The sequence below is a fragment of the Podarcis erhardii genome, assembly GCF_964252035.2.
Source record: "Podarcis erhardii genome assembly, chromosome: 2".
Classification (NCBI taxonomy): Eukaryota; Metazoa; Chordata; class Lepidosauria; order Squamata; family Lacertidae; genus Podarcis; species Podarcis erhardii.
In genome coordinates, this window is record NC_138498.1 from 45,432,255 (window position 1) to 45,448,098 (window position 15,844).

A 15,844-nucleotide genomic window follows, 5' to 3' on the forward strand; every position below is an offset into this window, starting at 1 on the left:
GAAGAAGATTCACTGTTCTGATTAGAAGAAGCATTTGTTAAAGCAGTCCAGGCCACATTATCACCCATAATTATCTATAATGACACCACTGCTCAAGCTGATTCTCACTTGATTGCATGTGATATTTCTTCCATTGTGAAGATAATCACCGCCCCTCTAGCTGTGTGGAAGAGGATGTCCCTGTCCCTCCCCAATTCAATGGAACAGTCCACCAATGATGTACCGGTACTTCAAGTAGTCTCAAGTAGTACAAAAACAATATTGGGCTTCACTTTTTGCAGTCTGTTGTAGGATCAGTGCATACAATGGACTTTTTAAGAAAGTGTTCTAATGTGGAAGTCTAGCACAAGAACCTCTTCTTGCACAATTCTGCAACAAGTCTTGTAGAAGAGCTCAGTATTAAAACACAACCCAAAAAACAAATGGAAATAGATACTGCTTCCCATCAAGAAAACAAGTCTCCATTTTGCCCATTGTGAAACATGGTATCTAAGGCTGGTAAATGTTTACTGTCGCGCACTTGCAGGTGCGGGTACAGAAATGAACATGCCCAGTACAGAAAAGGTTGGGGGAAATTGACTGGGGTGAGAGGGAAACACAGCTCTGCTACATTCTGATAAACTGATCAATGGTGTGGAAGAGCAGTGAATATTGATAACTGGAAAAAACACATGGAAACATATCTTGTTCACCTCCTGGAAGTGCACACAAAAAAATTGGATTTTTATTATTCATTTGTTATGTAAGGTTCATATCGGGAAGCACTGACAAAACGTTCCTAAGGGTTGAAAATGCAAATGGAAAGCCACCCACCCTCAGCTGATGGGAAAAAACATACATGGATTTCTGTACATTTAAAACTGCGTGGCATCGTTTGCTTGTACGTGCAGTGAACATGTTAAAGGGCACTTTTATTGACTTGTGAAAACACCAGTGCTTGGTTGCAAAATTGTATTGTTCAGGCAGCACCTTTTGCAATGAAGATGGTAGTCACTAGGTGGCAGTATGCATACAACATTAAAGCCTAAAGTGGCTGATACATGTTGGTTTCTATTTATCTTCTTTCCTTTACCAATTATTTATTATTCATTAACAACATTGTCTCCCCTCCAAGGATTTCAAAGCCCTTCCTCCATTTTATCCTCACAACAACCCTGTGAGGTAGGTTTAGCTGAGGGATAGTGATGGGCCCAAAGTTACCAAGTGAGCTAAGGGGGGATTTGAACCCGAGTTTCCTTGGCCTTAACCCAACATTCCACCATACCTAGCTAACTTCAGTTGAGATTTGCAGTAGCTGTGAGGACAAAATTATGGGACACAAAAAGATTCAGGGAAAATAATTCTCTGATCATTCTGTGTTGTGATCTCTTGAAGACACTTCAGTGTTGAGCTCCTGATTTTGAATATCATAATCTTTCTTCCACTGTTAAAATAATGTGGTCATCTCCATCTTTCTTTATAAATTATTCCTTTTTTGTTTGCCTTTGGGGGTTTCTTAGTGTCTCATTAGGCAGAGAACCGTGATCATTCATTGCTTCTATAAGTAAGCTGCAGATAGCAACACTTTCCTTAGGACCAACCCAAATGTCACAGTTGTGGGCAACCTTTTGGGAGTTCTCCAGAACACATCATCAGGATAGATTCTGAGCAAAACAAAAGGTGCTTTAGAAAAACCCAGTAATCTTGTCATCTGAGTTTGCATTGATTTAAGATGGAGAACAAGAGACTTGATTAGATTAGCCAAAGGAGGGGCTGTGCCTGACAGGTTTCAGAATACATGCAGATTATTGGGACAGATAAGCAAAACTGGGTCTTTTGTTTTTGAGAAAGTTTGGGAAACACTGATCTAAATGATTTGGGGAGGGGGCATTACAATTTTAAAGTTTTTTATAATTTGTCATTCTGTAAATGGATATGTTTCAACATATACTTGGATTGCCTTACTGGGTTTGGGGGGAATTATATTGCAATGGCGACTGGCCACAAATGATGAAAAATCTGACTGCTCAGAATTTATAAGCTAGGCTGATTCTTTAAGGGGGCTCACAGACTGACACAAAGAAACATCAAGGCTTAGATTGAGATAGGCAACATGGTGCCTTCCAGACTCTGTTGGACTCCAACTCCCATCAGCCCCGGTCAGCTTAGCCAATGTTCAGAGATGTTTGGAATTGAACGTGTGCTCACCATGTGCTTATCATCTATAAACGTGATAGCAATGCCTCTGGGACACAGTCCAGGTTAAGACTGCTTCTGCAAAGATGGGACTATTTCAAAGATAATTGCAGCTCTCATTTTCCATGTCCGACTTCCTGTTAGAGTTGGCTGGTGTTGCTGTTGGCAACAGTTTCCCCTTTATATTTCATTGAGATATTCCTGGTCAGGATAGATCAGAAAGCCAGTGAAAAGGCTGTCTGTCCAGTAAGGGTCATAAAAGAGTCCATTCTGTTCCGAGTAGAATATCTGCAGCCAGACCTCATCATCCTGCTTCAAGGACAGGATAGTCGATCCAGAAGCTATGTCATGGTTCCCGGTATTGGCATCAAACGTTTTTATTCTGTACTGCCCGTTGTGCACCAGCCCAATGGCCAAGTGTTTATTGGCCAAAGTGATGTCGTAAGTGAAGTAGTAGATGCCGGGGATGCTGCACACAAATTTCCCGCTGGAACTGTTGTAGTTTGCACCTTCGTTCATGAGGATCTTGTCAAATTTGATGGGCAGCCTCTCTCTCGGGTAGCTTTTGGTCACTGCAACAGAGAAGGCGGATTTGGCTTTGTTTGCCCCACAGCTGCAGGGGCCTGGCATCCCAGGGTCCCCGAGGGCTCCTTTGGGGCCTTTCTTCCCCACACCTCCGCTTTTCCCGGGGTTCCCCTTCAGGCCCTTTGGACCACGAGGACCAGCTTTGCCAATGGCTCCCACCTTTCCCTTTGGCCCTGGCTTGCCGGGATTTCCTGTCTTGCCTTGTGGACCTAGGAGAGAAATGGACTTCCGTAAGTAACTGGCCACTTAGCTGCCACTGGAGTTTTAGGGTGTTTCCAAGACATTGCTACGTGCAGGGGCAATAGCTGTGGTCCAGGATGTGCAATAGGAACTCCTTTCAATAACAGATTCTGTCTATATTGGGTGTGGGGGCAGAGCAACATTTAGCTACTTTCCCTGCTTTAAAGTGTCAGTATCTGAGCCTGGAATATTAGTATACATGATAACACACACACACAAAATAGGTTCTGGACTTTTAGAAACATGGTTTGAATCCAACCCTGCACAAAAAAGTTCCGCTCATGCTCACCAAGTACAATTCCTCCCTCCTCTCCCTGTGCCACCCCCAATCTGCTGTGTGTGTGTGTGGGGGGGGTGTCCTTCAATCCTCTGTAGCAGATTTTGGGGGCAGGTGAGGGGCTACAGGGGAGAGGAGGGGGAATCTGTCACACATGTGGAAGTCTGCTGTGTGAGCTGAGCAGAAATGTTGGATACACGCCACTATTTTTAACAGAAAAAGATGGAGCGCTGACTCCTGTTTGAAGGCAGAAACATAATTCCCATAATTCTTTGCCCCATAATTCCCTTTCACAGTTTTAATACTGTGGCTAATCACTTGGCTAATAATAATAATAATAATAATAATAATGCTGTTGTTCCATTTTTCAGAGACAATGCCACATCTTATAGCGTCATCCTTGCTCAGACTATGTGAGATATTAGCACCTGTGTCATTTTAGTGCCTGGTTTCTCCCAGAGTCTCGTGAGAAACTCAAGCATCATGACTAAAAAAAGAGAGACCCACCATAGTTTTCAAACAATAAGATCTCTAAAAATTCAAACATGCAGACGTAATGTCTGCTGCACTGGTAAAAAGTCCAGTTTTGTTTGTTTAGAAGGGACGTGGCTATTAGGAGTGTCATGAAAAGTACCTGCACTTCAAAATTTAACAGTACACCATTAATAAGGGCAGGTAGGCACCCAACTGGGACTGCATTGGGACTGACCCATTTGGATGCTCCTGCTTTGTGTCACTTCCTGTTGCTACAGACTGAGCTTTAAAAGGGAGCAGTAGTCTCTTACCTTCCTCCCCTGTCTCCCCTTTCTCCCCGTCCTTTCCATCTTGTCCATCTTTTCCTGGGAAACCCATCCTTCCCATCGTCCCAGGGGAACCTGGAGCTCCAGGCACACCAGGAGGGCCTTGTGGTCCTGGCACGCTGCAGATGACCTGCTTGGAACCTTTCTGACTTTCTGCTTTCGCAAAGCTGCTGACGAGCTGACTGGCCACGCAGGGCACAATCCAGACAAACAGAACCAGGGAGATCATGGTGACGCCTGTAAGAAATTAAAGGCAGACAGTTATGGGCTTGTATTGCAGCAGGCACACGAAAGCGCCACAAGGTTCAGAGCAGACGAGAATGGCAGGGTTCAAATCCATATGCATCCCAAGGTCCATGTCCAAAGAGCTCTTGATGGGAAAGGGCTGACTTGAGCATACAGGCAGATGATGGCGGAGCTGCTTGGGTGGCACAGTTCTGCTAGGCACAGCACATGAACCTGATCTATCTCAAGAGCATTTCAGAATCTTCTGCAGTGCAACAGAGGCTGATGTCGTGCTGGGAGCCAGCCACACTGGAATAAAGACCCAAGGCTGGGTTAGCAATATCCAGTCAACACGTGGCCTGCCCTAACATGCCAAAGCCTTTGTGAAGCCTTGTGTACAAATTCTCTCTGGTTTAATGAGAAACTTGTCATTTAGCTTTTTATTCATCCTCTCCCCAGACTGCCAAAATCCCCGCCTAGTTCTTTCTGGTGTCACGTTGCCCTTCCAATGCTGTTTGGATTTTGAGAGTTTGCAGCATGAGGAAGGTGAAGTTAAACAGAAGTGCTTTTGAATTAGTGTGGGCTTGTTCTTGAAGCTACCAGCGTGAGTTTGACCAAACTGTGGGAGGCAGTGGAAGACAGGAGTGCCTGGTGTGCTCTGGTCCATGGGGTCACAAAGAGTCAGACACGACTAAACAACTAAACAACAGTGGATCGTCTTCTTGAATTTGAAGCACAGCCATGGGCAAAATAAATAGCTTTAAACAGGTCACACCAGAAGTAGAGGAAGCTGGTGTGAGCCAGGAAGCTGACGTTCAGCTCTTTTTATCTGTTTCCTTCCTTCACTGCCAAATTCCTGGGCAGCTCTTAACTACTGCCATGATGCTAACTGCCAATCAAGTCCTTCTTAGACATATGAACTACATAGGTTGCTTTAGTCAAGCATCAGTTCCCATTTGCTGTAAGGGGATTACTGGAGATAATTTATATGGAGTTCTTTGAGGACTCTTGACTGTGATGTAAATGCTAAGCATTGTTGCATTACTACAATTACCATTAAGATTGCTATCATCATAATCTCAGCTTCAGGAAACGGACAAAATACAGTAGGAGAAATAAGAAAAAGTGACTTGCCTTCCAAGGATGTTATGAAGATAAAACAATGATTATGCAGCATCTTAGATGCATTTGAAAGGTAAATGCAATTCATTAATAAAACTCTGATCTTAAACATGGTTAAGTCATGGAACAGTGTACTATGTGAATTTGGCTTTATATATATATGAATGGGTGTCATTTCCTGCTCTGAGCTGTAGAGATGGGAGGAAGATAAATTCCAGTAACAGAACATAAAAAATAAGACTCATCACTTCCCAAGCCTATCCTTAGATCTGGGTTGGTAGGGAGTAAATTGTGTGTGCGTGGCATATTTGGGGGCGGGGGGCAGGAATGAAACACACACTGCATCCTTTGCCATGGATCTTCTCATCTCAGATCACTTGCTGGAGAAATGTGTTACAAATTAATGTTATTTAGGGATTAAGAGCATGCAAAAGCAGGCTGGGGGTGGGGCTAATCTCTATTTCCCTCTGTTTGCAACTGCTTTTCACATACTGAGCAGTTACTGGTGAATTGCTCCATTAATACTGCACAATTATTGTAGTAATACCTGATGTCTGAAATACGCAAGCTGGTGCCTATTGAATACCATCTCTCCTTGTACGTTTTCAAAACCAGATGTATAAACTTCATCGAATTCTCATGCCCCTTTTGTTAGCCAGAGGGATGGAGGGGTCACAACCGGGGCCTCAGACATAAAACCTGCCAGAGCTCGATCCGTAAAAAAAGTAGAGTAATGAGAAGTGAATAGGTCTGGACATCTGCAAAGTATTTCCCCGTCACGGGGAATGACAGCATTAAGCAATGACAGCCAATCCACACACACATCTGAGTTTTACAGTCAGAATTTCCAGGTCAAGGGCTGTAGCCTCCAGGCAGACTTAATTTTTAAAGCACCGAGAAGCCAGAATAAATATATGTTGCTTCCACTATGCCAGTGGTAATATCAGCATTTATAACTTTGCTTCTTAGGCGGAGAAATCCAGCAGCTGAGAAACAACAGGGCAGAAAGGAGCCAAGGAGCCATCACTGAATCTAAAGGCCAACCACATTTGCTGGATAGAATGGAAAGCACGGATGGTGGTGTTATAAGAATTTTAAGGTCTCAAATATATAATAAATATTCATAAATGCACACATATCTAAATATATGAGCCATGTGTCTGAAATAGTATGGGAGAGCAATCCTGAAGCCATTTTGACTCTCCCAATGACCTCAAATATTCCCCTGCAGGAAGGGAGGAAAATAGGGAAAGCCTTCTCATTGTCTTTTTTGCTTGCAAATCCTCCCTTAAGGGCATATTTGTGTATGAATAGGGTGAGCCTGTGACCTGGATTCAGGAACTAAAGTATTAACCATCACAAAAGAATTGCCAGACTGCCCAGGTAATGTAATCAGTGACCATTATCAGGTATCCTGGCAGGCAGGATTTGTGCTGTAGATTGCCTCCTTCTGTGATATATGTAGTAAAAGGTAAAGGTAAAGGACTCCAGATGGTAAAGTCCAGTCAAAGGCGACTATGGGGTAGCGGCTCTCATCTCGCTTTCAGGCCGAGGGAGCCGGTGTTTGTCCACAGACAGCTTTCCGGGTCATGTGGCCAGCAGGACTAAACCGCTTCTGGCACAACGGAACACCGTGACGGAAACCAGAGTGCATGGAAATGTGATATATGTATGATGTTTTAGGGGGTGGTGGTCTCGGGCTACAGAGTGGGCAATTTCAAAAGTCTAGATAAGGGCTTGCGCACCATTGTTCAGGGTTCTCCTCCCTCCTGCGTGTGGGGAGTGAGGACCATGTTGCAACAGTTCCTTGAATAAAAACCAGGCTTACTAGCTGCTTTGCTTCTGAATATACTCTGGTTGGCTTCTGTTATTTTCTGCTACTGATAGGGAACCCACTTAAGGACTCTATATGGGCTCTGGAATACCCCATAAGGGGAAGGGAGCAGTTTTTTCTTATAACAGTGGGAAGAATGCACTTCCTTCTTCCTTCCTACTTTATTTTACAGTGGACACTCGGGTTGTGAACGTGATCTGTGCGGGATGCACGTTCTCAACCCGCACCGTTTGCAACCCGCAGCGGCACATCTGCGCATGTGCGGGTTGCGATTCGGTGCTTCTGTGCATGCGCAAAGCGTGATTTAGCGCTTCTGCACATGTGTGATGGCCGAAACCTGGAAGTAACCCGTTCTGGTACTTCCGGGTTTCGGCGGTCTGTAACCCGAAAAAATGCAACCTGAAGCATCTGTAATCCGAGGTATGACTGCATTTTATTTTATTTTATTTTTGGTGCAGAGGGGTTCTGTCCAAGAAAAGGACTGGCTTTCGATCCAGCGGCCTCTGGAACTCATCAGCTGAAGCCTTTGAGATACAGACTTGTAAGATGTTTAATTCTCATGCACAGTGTGATTTCCAGCTTACATATAAGGCACTCTTTCTTTCCAAAGCAAGAAGGGTCTAATCCAGTGGTGTTTGAAAGTAGCCAGGCATCAGGCACATTTTGCACCTGACTTTTGACTGCTTGCAGCCAAGTGAATAGCGCCTGTTAACTCCACCATCTGGAGGTGCATGCCTGGGGATCGTTGGATCTGGGCTGTTTTCGCACACTTAATACCCCACCCTGTAGAATTCTATCAGTTACGTTTTATCTGCACAATTGAAATGAATTTCTGGAACCCAAATGTTTTTTTCTGTGCAGCCTGAGCAGGAGCAGTCACCATTAAGAAAAAGGGGTCAGAACAGGCCAATATATTTGTGGACTGTCCCTGGATCAAGTGACTTTTCTTTAAATTCTCAAGGCTCTTAACTTTGCTCAAGGTTGTCATCTGAATTAGTCAGAGGTTTAACTGAGAATCAATCACAGTCAATCATTTTAAAAATCATTGCCCCCAAATAGCAGCTAGACATTCCGTTTTGGCAACTGTAACCTTGGTTTAAGGAGCCATTTGACACCTATATAATCTGAGCTCTAACACTGTAATCCAACAATTTTCAAACCTCCCCATGCCCCTCTATTGATCACTTGAAAACTGCAGTTTTTTTAGGGACTGTGTAATAAACTTTTTTGTTACTAAAACTAGCACCATATCATGAAGATCCCAGGCCAGGTCCCTGAGAAGGAGCCCCTTAACTGGGTGGGTTTTTTTGGGGGGGGGAGTGTTCAACTTGAGTTGACTCTACCAGTCAGTGGAGACAATACAGAGGAAGATTAACCAGTGTCCTGGCTCAGCAGAAGGCAGCTGAATCTTTGAACAGGCTAACAGCACATCCATATGATGCCTCAAGCAAAGAACTAGAAATACAGGAAGTCACTGAGGGGGTGGGAATAAATCATATTGGATGGGGAGGGGGGAGTTGTAATTTTTTCCATTGTGTGGGTTCCCATCATCTGTGTGGAGACATAACTCCTTCTACTCTGTTGAGCGTTTACAATCAGCAGAGCTAAAATGGATCCTTGATTGCTGAAGAAATTAAATACTGTACAGAGACTCACCCACATCTGAGACACCCTTTCCAATAACCGCCCCCCCCCAAAAAAACCATGCAGCTCTTTGGATAACTTCCCAAGGTTTAATTTTCAGTCTAGGATCTCCAGGCAGTGGCGTAGCGTGGGGGGTGCAGGGGGGGCCGGCCGCACCAGGCGCAACATCTGGGGTTAGGGCAAATCCACGGGTTAGGGGGCGCAAATCCATGGGTTAGGGGGCGCAAATTATTTGCCTTGCCCCGGGTGCTGACAACCCACACTACGCCACTGTCTCCAGGGCTGAATTTGAGTAACAGCAAGGATGATTCAACCCTGGAACCTGTGTAGGGATATTCATCTACATTTGCCATCCTTCTTGCTAAAAAGGGCTATTTTATAGTTCCCTTTTCAGACACTGTTGCTCATATCTATAAATATTTATATCCTGTCTTTTACAACGTAAAGTTACTCAAGGCAGCTGACAATAAAAAGAAAACAAAGCTCCGTCCAACTATATTTGCGACATGAACCATAAAAGCCACCCTCCAAAGAAATAAAAAGCACGAAAACAAAAGTAGCGCAGATATAATTTATTTGTTGACTCATCAGTGTTGTGCTTAGAGTGCCGGACAAGGCACAGGGAATCCTACTCAGGCACGAGCCTCTGCACCAGTCACCATCTCTCAGCCTAGCCTACTTTACAGGGTCGTTGTGAGGCAAAATGTTTCCTGAGAAATGCTGCTATATGTAGGTCGTTTTTCCTTCAAACCACCTTCCATCTGATTTGAAAACACAAAGCCACTTCCAGGGGGGGTTGCAGGCATGGGGAAACCAAGCAGGTAATGGGAGTTGAGTGGAGACACCCATCTCCATCTCCATTTGCAATGTGCAAATGAAACTTGAAACACAGCAGTGGGAAACCACCTCATTGTGTTTTCAGCCACTAATGTGTACATAGCCTGAGTTCAACAAAAGTGGCAGCAAGTAGGTATGGCACTGCAGCCCAAGTCTACATTTTTGTTAGGTTCCAGCTAGCTTGCCAATGGAGAGTTGTCTGAGGGAGGGGTAATCTGCAGGATCTAAGAACAGGAATTGACTTGTGAAACCTAACAAGTCCTATTAATTGTTGTTATTGTCTTTTGATTTTCTCGAGTCCTATTTGTTGAAAGGAAGGTGTTGGTGAAATCTCACTCTGCAATACAGTAATGGGGAAAAAGAAGCTGGATTCGGTTGTAGACTGTAGGATTTGATGCCCCTCTTTATTCTATCCTTTGACAACTGAATATGAATCCAGCCATTCTTGACATTAAATAGTTTAAACTCATTTTAATCTTGTATCTTTCTAATGTTGTAACCCACAACGGAACCTAATGGTGAAGGGGTACTAAGAAATTGAATTGTTATTATTGATTTGAAGCTATTTGGAAAGATGGGAGGGTGGTTTCCCCGCCCCCCTTCACCTGAGCTTTTGTTTGGTAGATAAGGGGAGCAGTCTGATCCCATTAGAAACTTTAATTTGACCTCCAAAGGCAAAAGTTCTATGTCCCAAAGTCATACTTCAAGGTTACGTGGCAACTGCCACTTCAGACTAAATCTGTGAGGCTACAGTTTCTAAACTGTTGGAATTTGTGGGGGGTAAAATTGTGGGGGGTCTCTAGGAGAAACAGGGCTAGGAGGTTCGTATAAAAACAGCACATCCTGTGATCAAAACCCAGTGAGATGACACATAAGAGCCATATCCTAGCGGTTGAGGGGGCTTTGGCTCCCCAATAAACCATTTAAATGGTGTGCATGCACCACATTATGTGATCAGTTATGTGGGACGGGTCTTACCTGGGCCCCTACAATATTTTATTCAGGTTGGCACCCCTGACACAACACATTAAGGGTAGTGTGGAGTCTTCAAGTCTAAAAGGGTACCGTAGTTAGTAATTGTCTGGTGTGGAGTTCAGCAAGAGGGAAGAGAACGATACCAGGAATGAACTTGGCCCTTCTCTCTGTCCCTGTCCCCCCCCCCCCCCCAGTTTCAGAAGTTGGAGCTTAGCTGTTGTTGAACCAGCATAATGATTCCCTGGGACTCTTCCTATTGCAAAGTTTCTGTGCAAAAGAGGAAAGTTTTACAAGGGTTGCACAGACAGACAACTCTCATAAATTAAACACAGCGTTTTCCCCAGTGCATTCTTCTTTTTAACTTGCAATTGGCTCGATTAAGGAGTTCCATCCAGTCTGCAAGGAATTAACCATTCAAAGACTGCCATCCTATGCACTGTTAACCTGGGACAGTGCCCTCATGAAACCCGAGGGGATTGACTTTTGAGTAAACATGTATGGGGGCTGCAGGGCTGCAACCCTGTGCACACTTTCCTGAGAATAAGTGTGCGAGTGGGATCCACAGTGCAAGCCTAACCATACCTACTGAGAAGTAAGTCGTACTGAATTCATTGTGGTTTACTCCCAGGAAACTGGGATTAGGATTGCAGCCTTGGATCAAGCCTGTTAAGCCTGTTAAGACTGTTAAGTCTTCTTTAGAAAACATTTTAATAAATAAAAATAGTACTCACAAGCACAAATGTCTTCCAGAAAAAGATCCTGACATCCAGTAGGAAAGCTGAAGAATCTCAAACAGATGTTTCACCGCAGATCATAGTTGTCCAGCTTTGTGGGATTCCTAGCTATTCTTGCAAAACCTTTCCTTTAAACGAAGGGCTTGCGATTTTGCATTCTCAGATGCCTTGCTCGACTTAGGAAAAATGGGTTTCTTTCATTTGCATTCCCACTTTCTTGCAGCGGCTTCAGCTTTTTGGCTCAGCTTTGCCAGAGGCATATTTTGATTATTGTGTAATGTTTGAGCTTCTGCCTCGTGTCACGTGAGACAGGGGAGAAAACGTTACACACATGTGGCTAAATGCTTGGAAGGCTCCGGATACTTGAGAAGAAGAAAGGAAAAAGGAAAAAGCCCTGCTCTGCGGAAGCTCAGAAATTCTAAAGGGGGCCAGGAGTTGTGTGTTATCACCCACAGACAGAAGACTGGCTTGTGTAAGGTCACCTAAAAGCAACACGAGACTCTCCAAAACATGCTTGGCTGGCAGGCAGAATCTGGCAGCCGACAGCTATTTTATCTGGCTTCAGGCAGCAGTCCAATCAAATCTCAGCCAGGCTTTGGCCAAGAGTCTGCTTACAGTTCCTCTCATATGGCATGTACTTGGGCACGTCCACACTGGTAGTTATAAAATGGAAGTCCCACTCTTTCTCCTGTGAAAAGTGAGTGAAAATTGACCAATGATACACCTTCTGAAGTGGGGGAGGAGATGTAGCTGGCAGGGGGAGAACAATGAGTGGGCGCTGCTAAAAATCCTCCATGTGGACACAATAATATAATAATACAGTGGTACCTCTGGTTACGTACTTAATTCGTTCCGAAGGTCTGTTCTTAACCTGAAACTGTTCTTAACCTGAAGCACCACTTTAGCTAATGTGGGCTCCCGATGCTGCCACGCCACCACCGCACGATTTCTGTTCTCATCCTGAAGCAAAGTTCTTATACCGAGGTACTATTTCTGGGTTAGTGGAACCTGAAGCGTATGCAACCTGAAGCATATGTAACCCGAGGTACCACTGTATACAATCACATCATTGTTATCCACTTTATGTCTCTTTGGCTCTTTAGAGCCCAGCAACTTCCTTCTCTCCCACTTCATGGCTTTCAAAGTTAACCTTTATAATACCGGTATATCATTTCATTTTCTGTGTTTTCTAATTGTGAAAAGCTTTAAGTAAATATAAAAAGGGAGAAAATTTTTCATTACAAGTCTTCATACAACCCTGCTAGCGATGTTAATTGCTTACAGTAATCTTTCAAATAGCGTATATATTTACTCCAGTCCTTTTGCAATACTTGATCATGCTGATTTTGGATTTTTCCTGTCAGCTTTGCCAGTTCCGCAAAGTCCATCATTTTCATCTGCCACTCTTCTTTTGTTGGTACTTCTTGTTGTTTCCATTTTTGGGCTAAAAGGATTCTTGCCGCTGTTGCTTTTAATAAGTTGTGCTGTGCTCACCGCATCTTTAAATTTGACCTACCAGTCTGGAAATAGTACGCAAAGTAACAGCATAAGACACATTCTTTGGTAAAGGAAGTTTATGTCCCTTGGGGGACATACCTTTCTTCTGTAGGCAATAGATTGAACTCCATGTACCATCCACACATGCTATCTTGCCTGTTTTTTCTGTTATGTTTTAAATTCTAATGGTGAATGCGAATGACATCGTCCCACCCTTGGTTTTGCACATGCATGCATGCGTCTTTGTAGTTTGTGCAACCTGGTTGCAGTTGCGTCCTCTCCCACCTTAGACTGGTGATGCCTTTTATCCAGGTACCAGCAACTACTTTGTGCAGATGATGCAAAGGGTATTGAATTGCTCCTTTCTGATCCTGGGCATAAGGTTTCCACCTCTTTTGTGTGATTCAACTGCTCCCTTCTCAAAGTCCCCTTTGCTCCAATGTCCATAAAATCCAGGCTATATTTGTTAGTTACTGGAAAACTGTACATATTGTGCTGACCCATCCCTCTTCTGAAGTCTGGGAGTGTTTGTGCAACATCCCTAGAGAGAATATACTATAAACCATGTCTATTAGAAAAACAAAATGCTAAGCTTAGACTACATTTGCTTTCATCAGGATTTTAGCTGGTCTATTGAGATTGCCTATTAGTACAGCCAAAAGCCTTTTAAAGAAATTTCCCCCCAGATATCAAATAAACGAAAAGCAGCAATACCAGGATCTAAAAGAAGCATCAACCAAGCCTATCAAAATAATTCAGGTTGTGCAGAGTCCAACATTTGAAGAGGCTTGGCTCACGTTTTCTACCTAATGCTAGTTCACTTTGCAGATAACATCATGCACCAAGATGTTGTGCAGTACATATATAAAATGATAGAATCACGAGAGAAGGAAATTATATTGTGACCTATTTAGTATGTATTAAAACAACACTTCAGGCAATGCGAGTCTTTCACACGCACTTGTTTCATAGCCAAAAAAATAGAAGCTGCTTTTTAAAGCTTGCAGTCTCATTTTGACATTGCAAAATTTTAGCAAGCTTCACTGGAGCACAACGGGCAAGGCAATTTTAACTAAATAAATTTACATTTATGAACAGAACTGCAAGAGGCAGAATTGTGCGTAAAGAGGGAGAGAGTTTTCCCATAAGACAACATGGGTTCTCACCCTGTGGCTACTGTGTCTTCTTTAAGGTTGCACAAAGCAAGCTGAACCTTAAATTAATTCTCCTGTTGGACAGGGACATTAAAGGGGGCTTACAATAATAAGGGCAACAGAAGATAAAATAGTATGTGAGTTTTGGCAGTGGCAGTGACAGCAGACTTCAATAGCATGGCAAACCATGAGGAATGATTGCACAAGGGACTGAGTTTGGGGATAGAGCGGGTTGGATGTCCAGTTCTAGAGAATGAACACAGAGAAGATGGAAAAGGGCTGCTGCTTGAGCTGCAAGGGAAAGGCAGAAGCACTGGGAGGAACTGGAGATGGGGTTTTGGTGGTTGGGGGACTGGCCCTCCAGTGAGCAGACTGGCAGTATGAAGGCAATAACAGTGTTGCACATTAACTGCATGAAAATGCAAATTCTACAGAAATGCACAAACTAAGCAAGTATGATTAAGGCCAGCCTGCTTTTCATTGTGAATGGTTGTCATTTTGGGATACAAAAGAACTCTAGATCAAAGTTTGATTCCCCTTCAAACCTGGCAAGAATTAGTGCTGTTAGCTTTCATGTAAATGACAATTTTCCTTCAATTTTTTTCTTCCCGAGTTATAAGGGGTGATTCACATTTAATTTCAATAAAAGAAATTACTGACATTTAGGACGTATGTCCAGTATTCTCAGGCCTTGGGAGGAACCAAGTCTTAGAAATGCCAATTCAAAATGGAAACAGCAAAGGAGAACTTCAAAAGCATAAGGTTGGAAAATGAATTGTTTCCCTTTTCCAAGACCCAACAGCTACATCACTAGGGCATATTTGCCAATGAAATGTATCTAGCATCTGCCAACAATGCCCCTCTGCTATCATCATAGGAAAAACATACGGTAGCTAATCTCTATGGTCTAGGTAGAAGAATGGATAAGTGTCTCATTAAAATGCCAGGTTACTAGGGGACACTTAAATCTTCCAGGACACTCAGCTACTGTCCAGAACAATCACTATTATTGGACAACAAATAACTTCCGGAGGAGACTTGAGTATGAAGTTATGGAATGGTTCCCCTTAGGTTATGGAAGCAGGAGGTTTTTAAGCAGAGGTTGGATGGCCATCAGACATGAATGCTTCAATTGAGATTCCTGCATTGTAGGGGTTTGGGTCCCTTCCAAAACTACAGTTCTATGTTAAATTCTAGTTTATCAGCAAATATGATTCTATTCATTTAGGGATTCTATTCACTGGGGATTTCTGTCCCACTATTACATTGTGTGACATTGTGAGGGGAAGCTGCTACTGTCTTAATCTGAGTGCTATGAAGAACAGACACAGACTGCACCCTCCTTCAAGATGGTCTACCTCCATGCCTACAGGTGTACATTTATCTTCCAACTGAGGGCAATACTTCATGCATCAGAAGAAGCAGACTCTGGTTCATGAAGTTATGCCTCTATCCTAATGGTTTGGGATGGGTATTCAAAAGCCTAGCTGTGTCCCAAGGATGCCAGAAAAGGAAGATGACATCTGGTTCATTATCTATTACACTTAGAATCCAGCTCACCTGTGCTGAAAAATTATATGCCACAGCTATTGCTGACAACTGTGAGCACAATCCTGTGCTTCCAGCATGCAAGCACGGAGGGTGGGAGGAAAGAAAAGGAACTGGTACATTAGATGATGGATGCAGAGCAATTGGGGAAGATGTTCTGATAGTTAACTCCCAGAGCAACACATTTAAGACACATG

At 43.5% G+C, this 15,844-nt stretch overlaps 1 protein-coding gene across 1 annotated transcript; it reads right to left on the reverse strand.

Annotated features, from left to right (window-relative positions):
* Positions 1–894: 894 nt before the first annotated feature.
* Positions 895–11,705, reverse strand: C1QTNF2 (C1q and TNF related 2). The gene is made up of 3 exons (XM_081846677.1): positions 11,446–11,705; positions 4,063–4,314; positions 895–2,969 (listed from the first exon to the last, which is right to left on the reverse strand). The coding sequence occupies exons 2-3, from the start codon at positions 4,304–4,306 to the stop codon at positions 2,356–2,358; spliced, it is 858 nt and encodes a 285-aa protein (XP_081702803.1). The 5' UTR covers positions 4,307–4,314; positions 11,446–11,705; the 3' UTR covers positions 895–2,355.
* Positions 11,706–15,844: the final 4,139 nt, after the last annotated feature.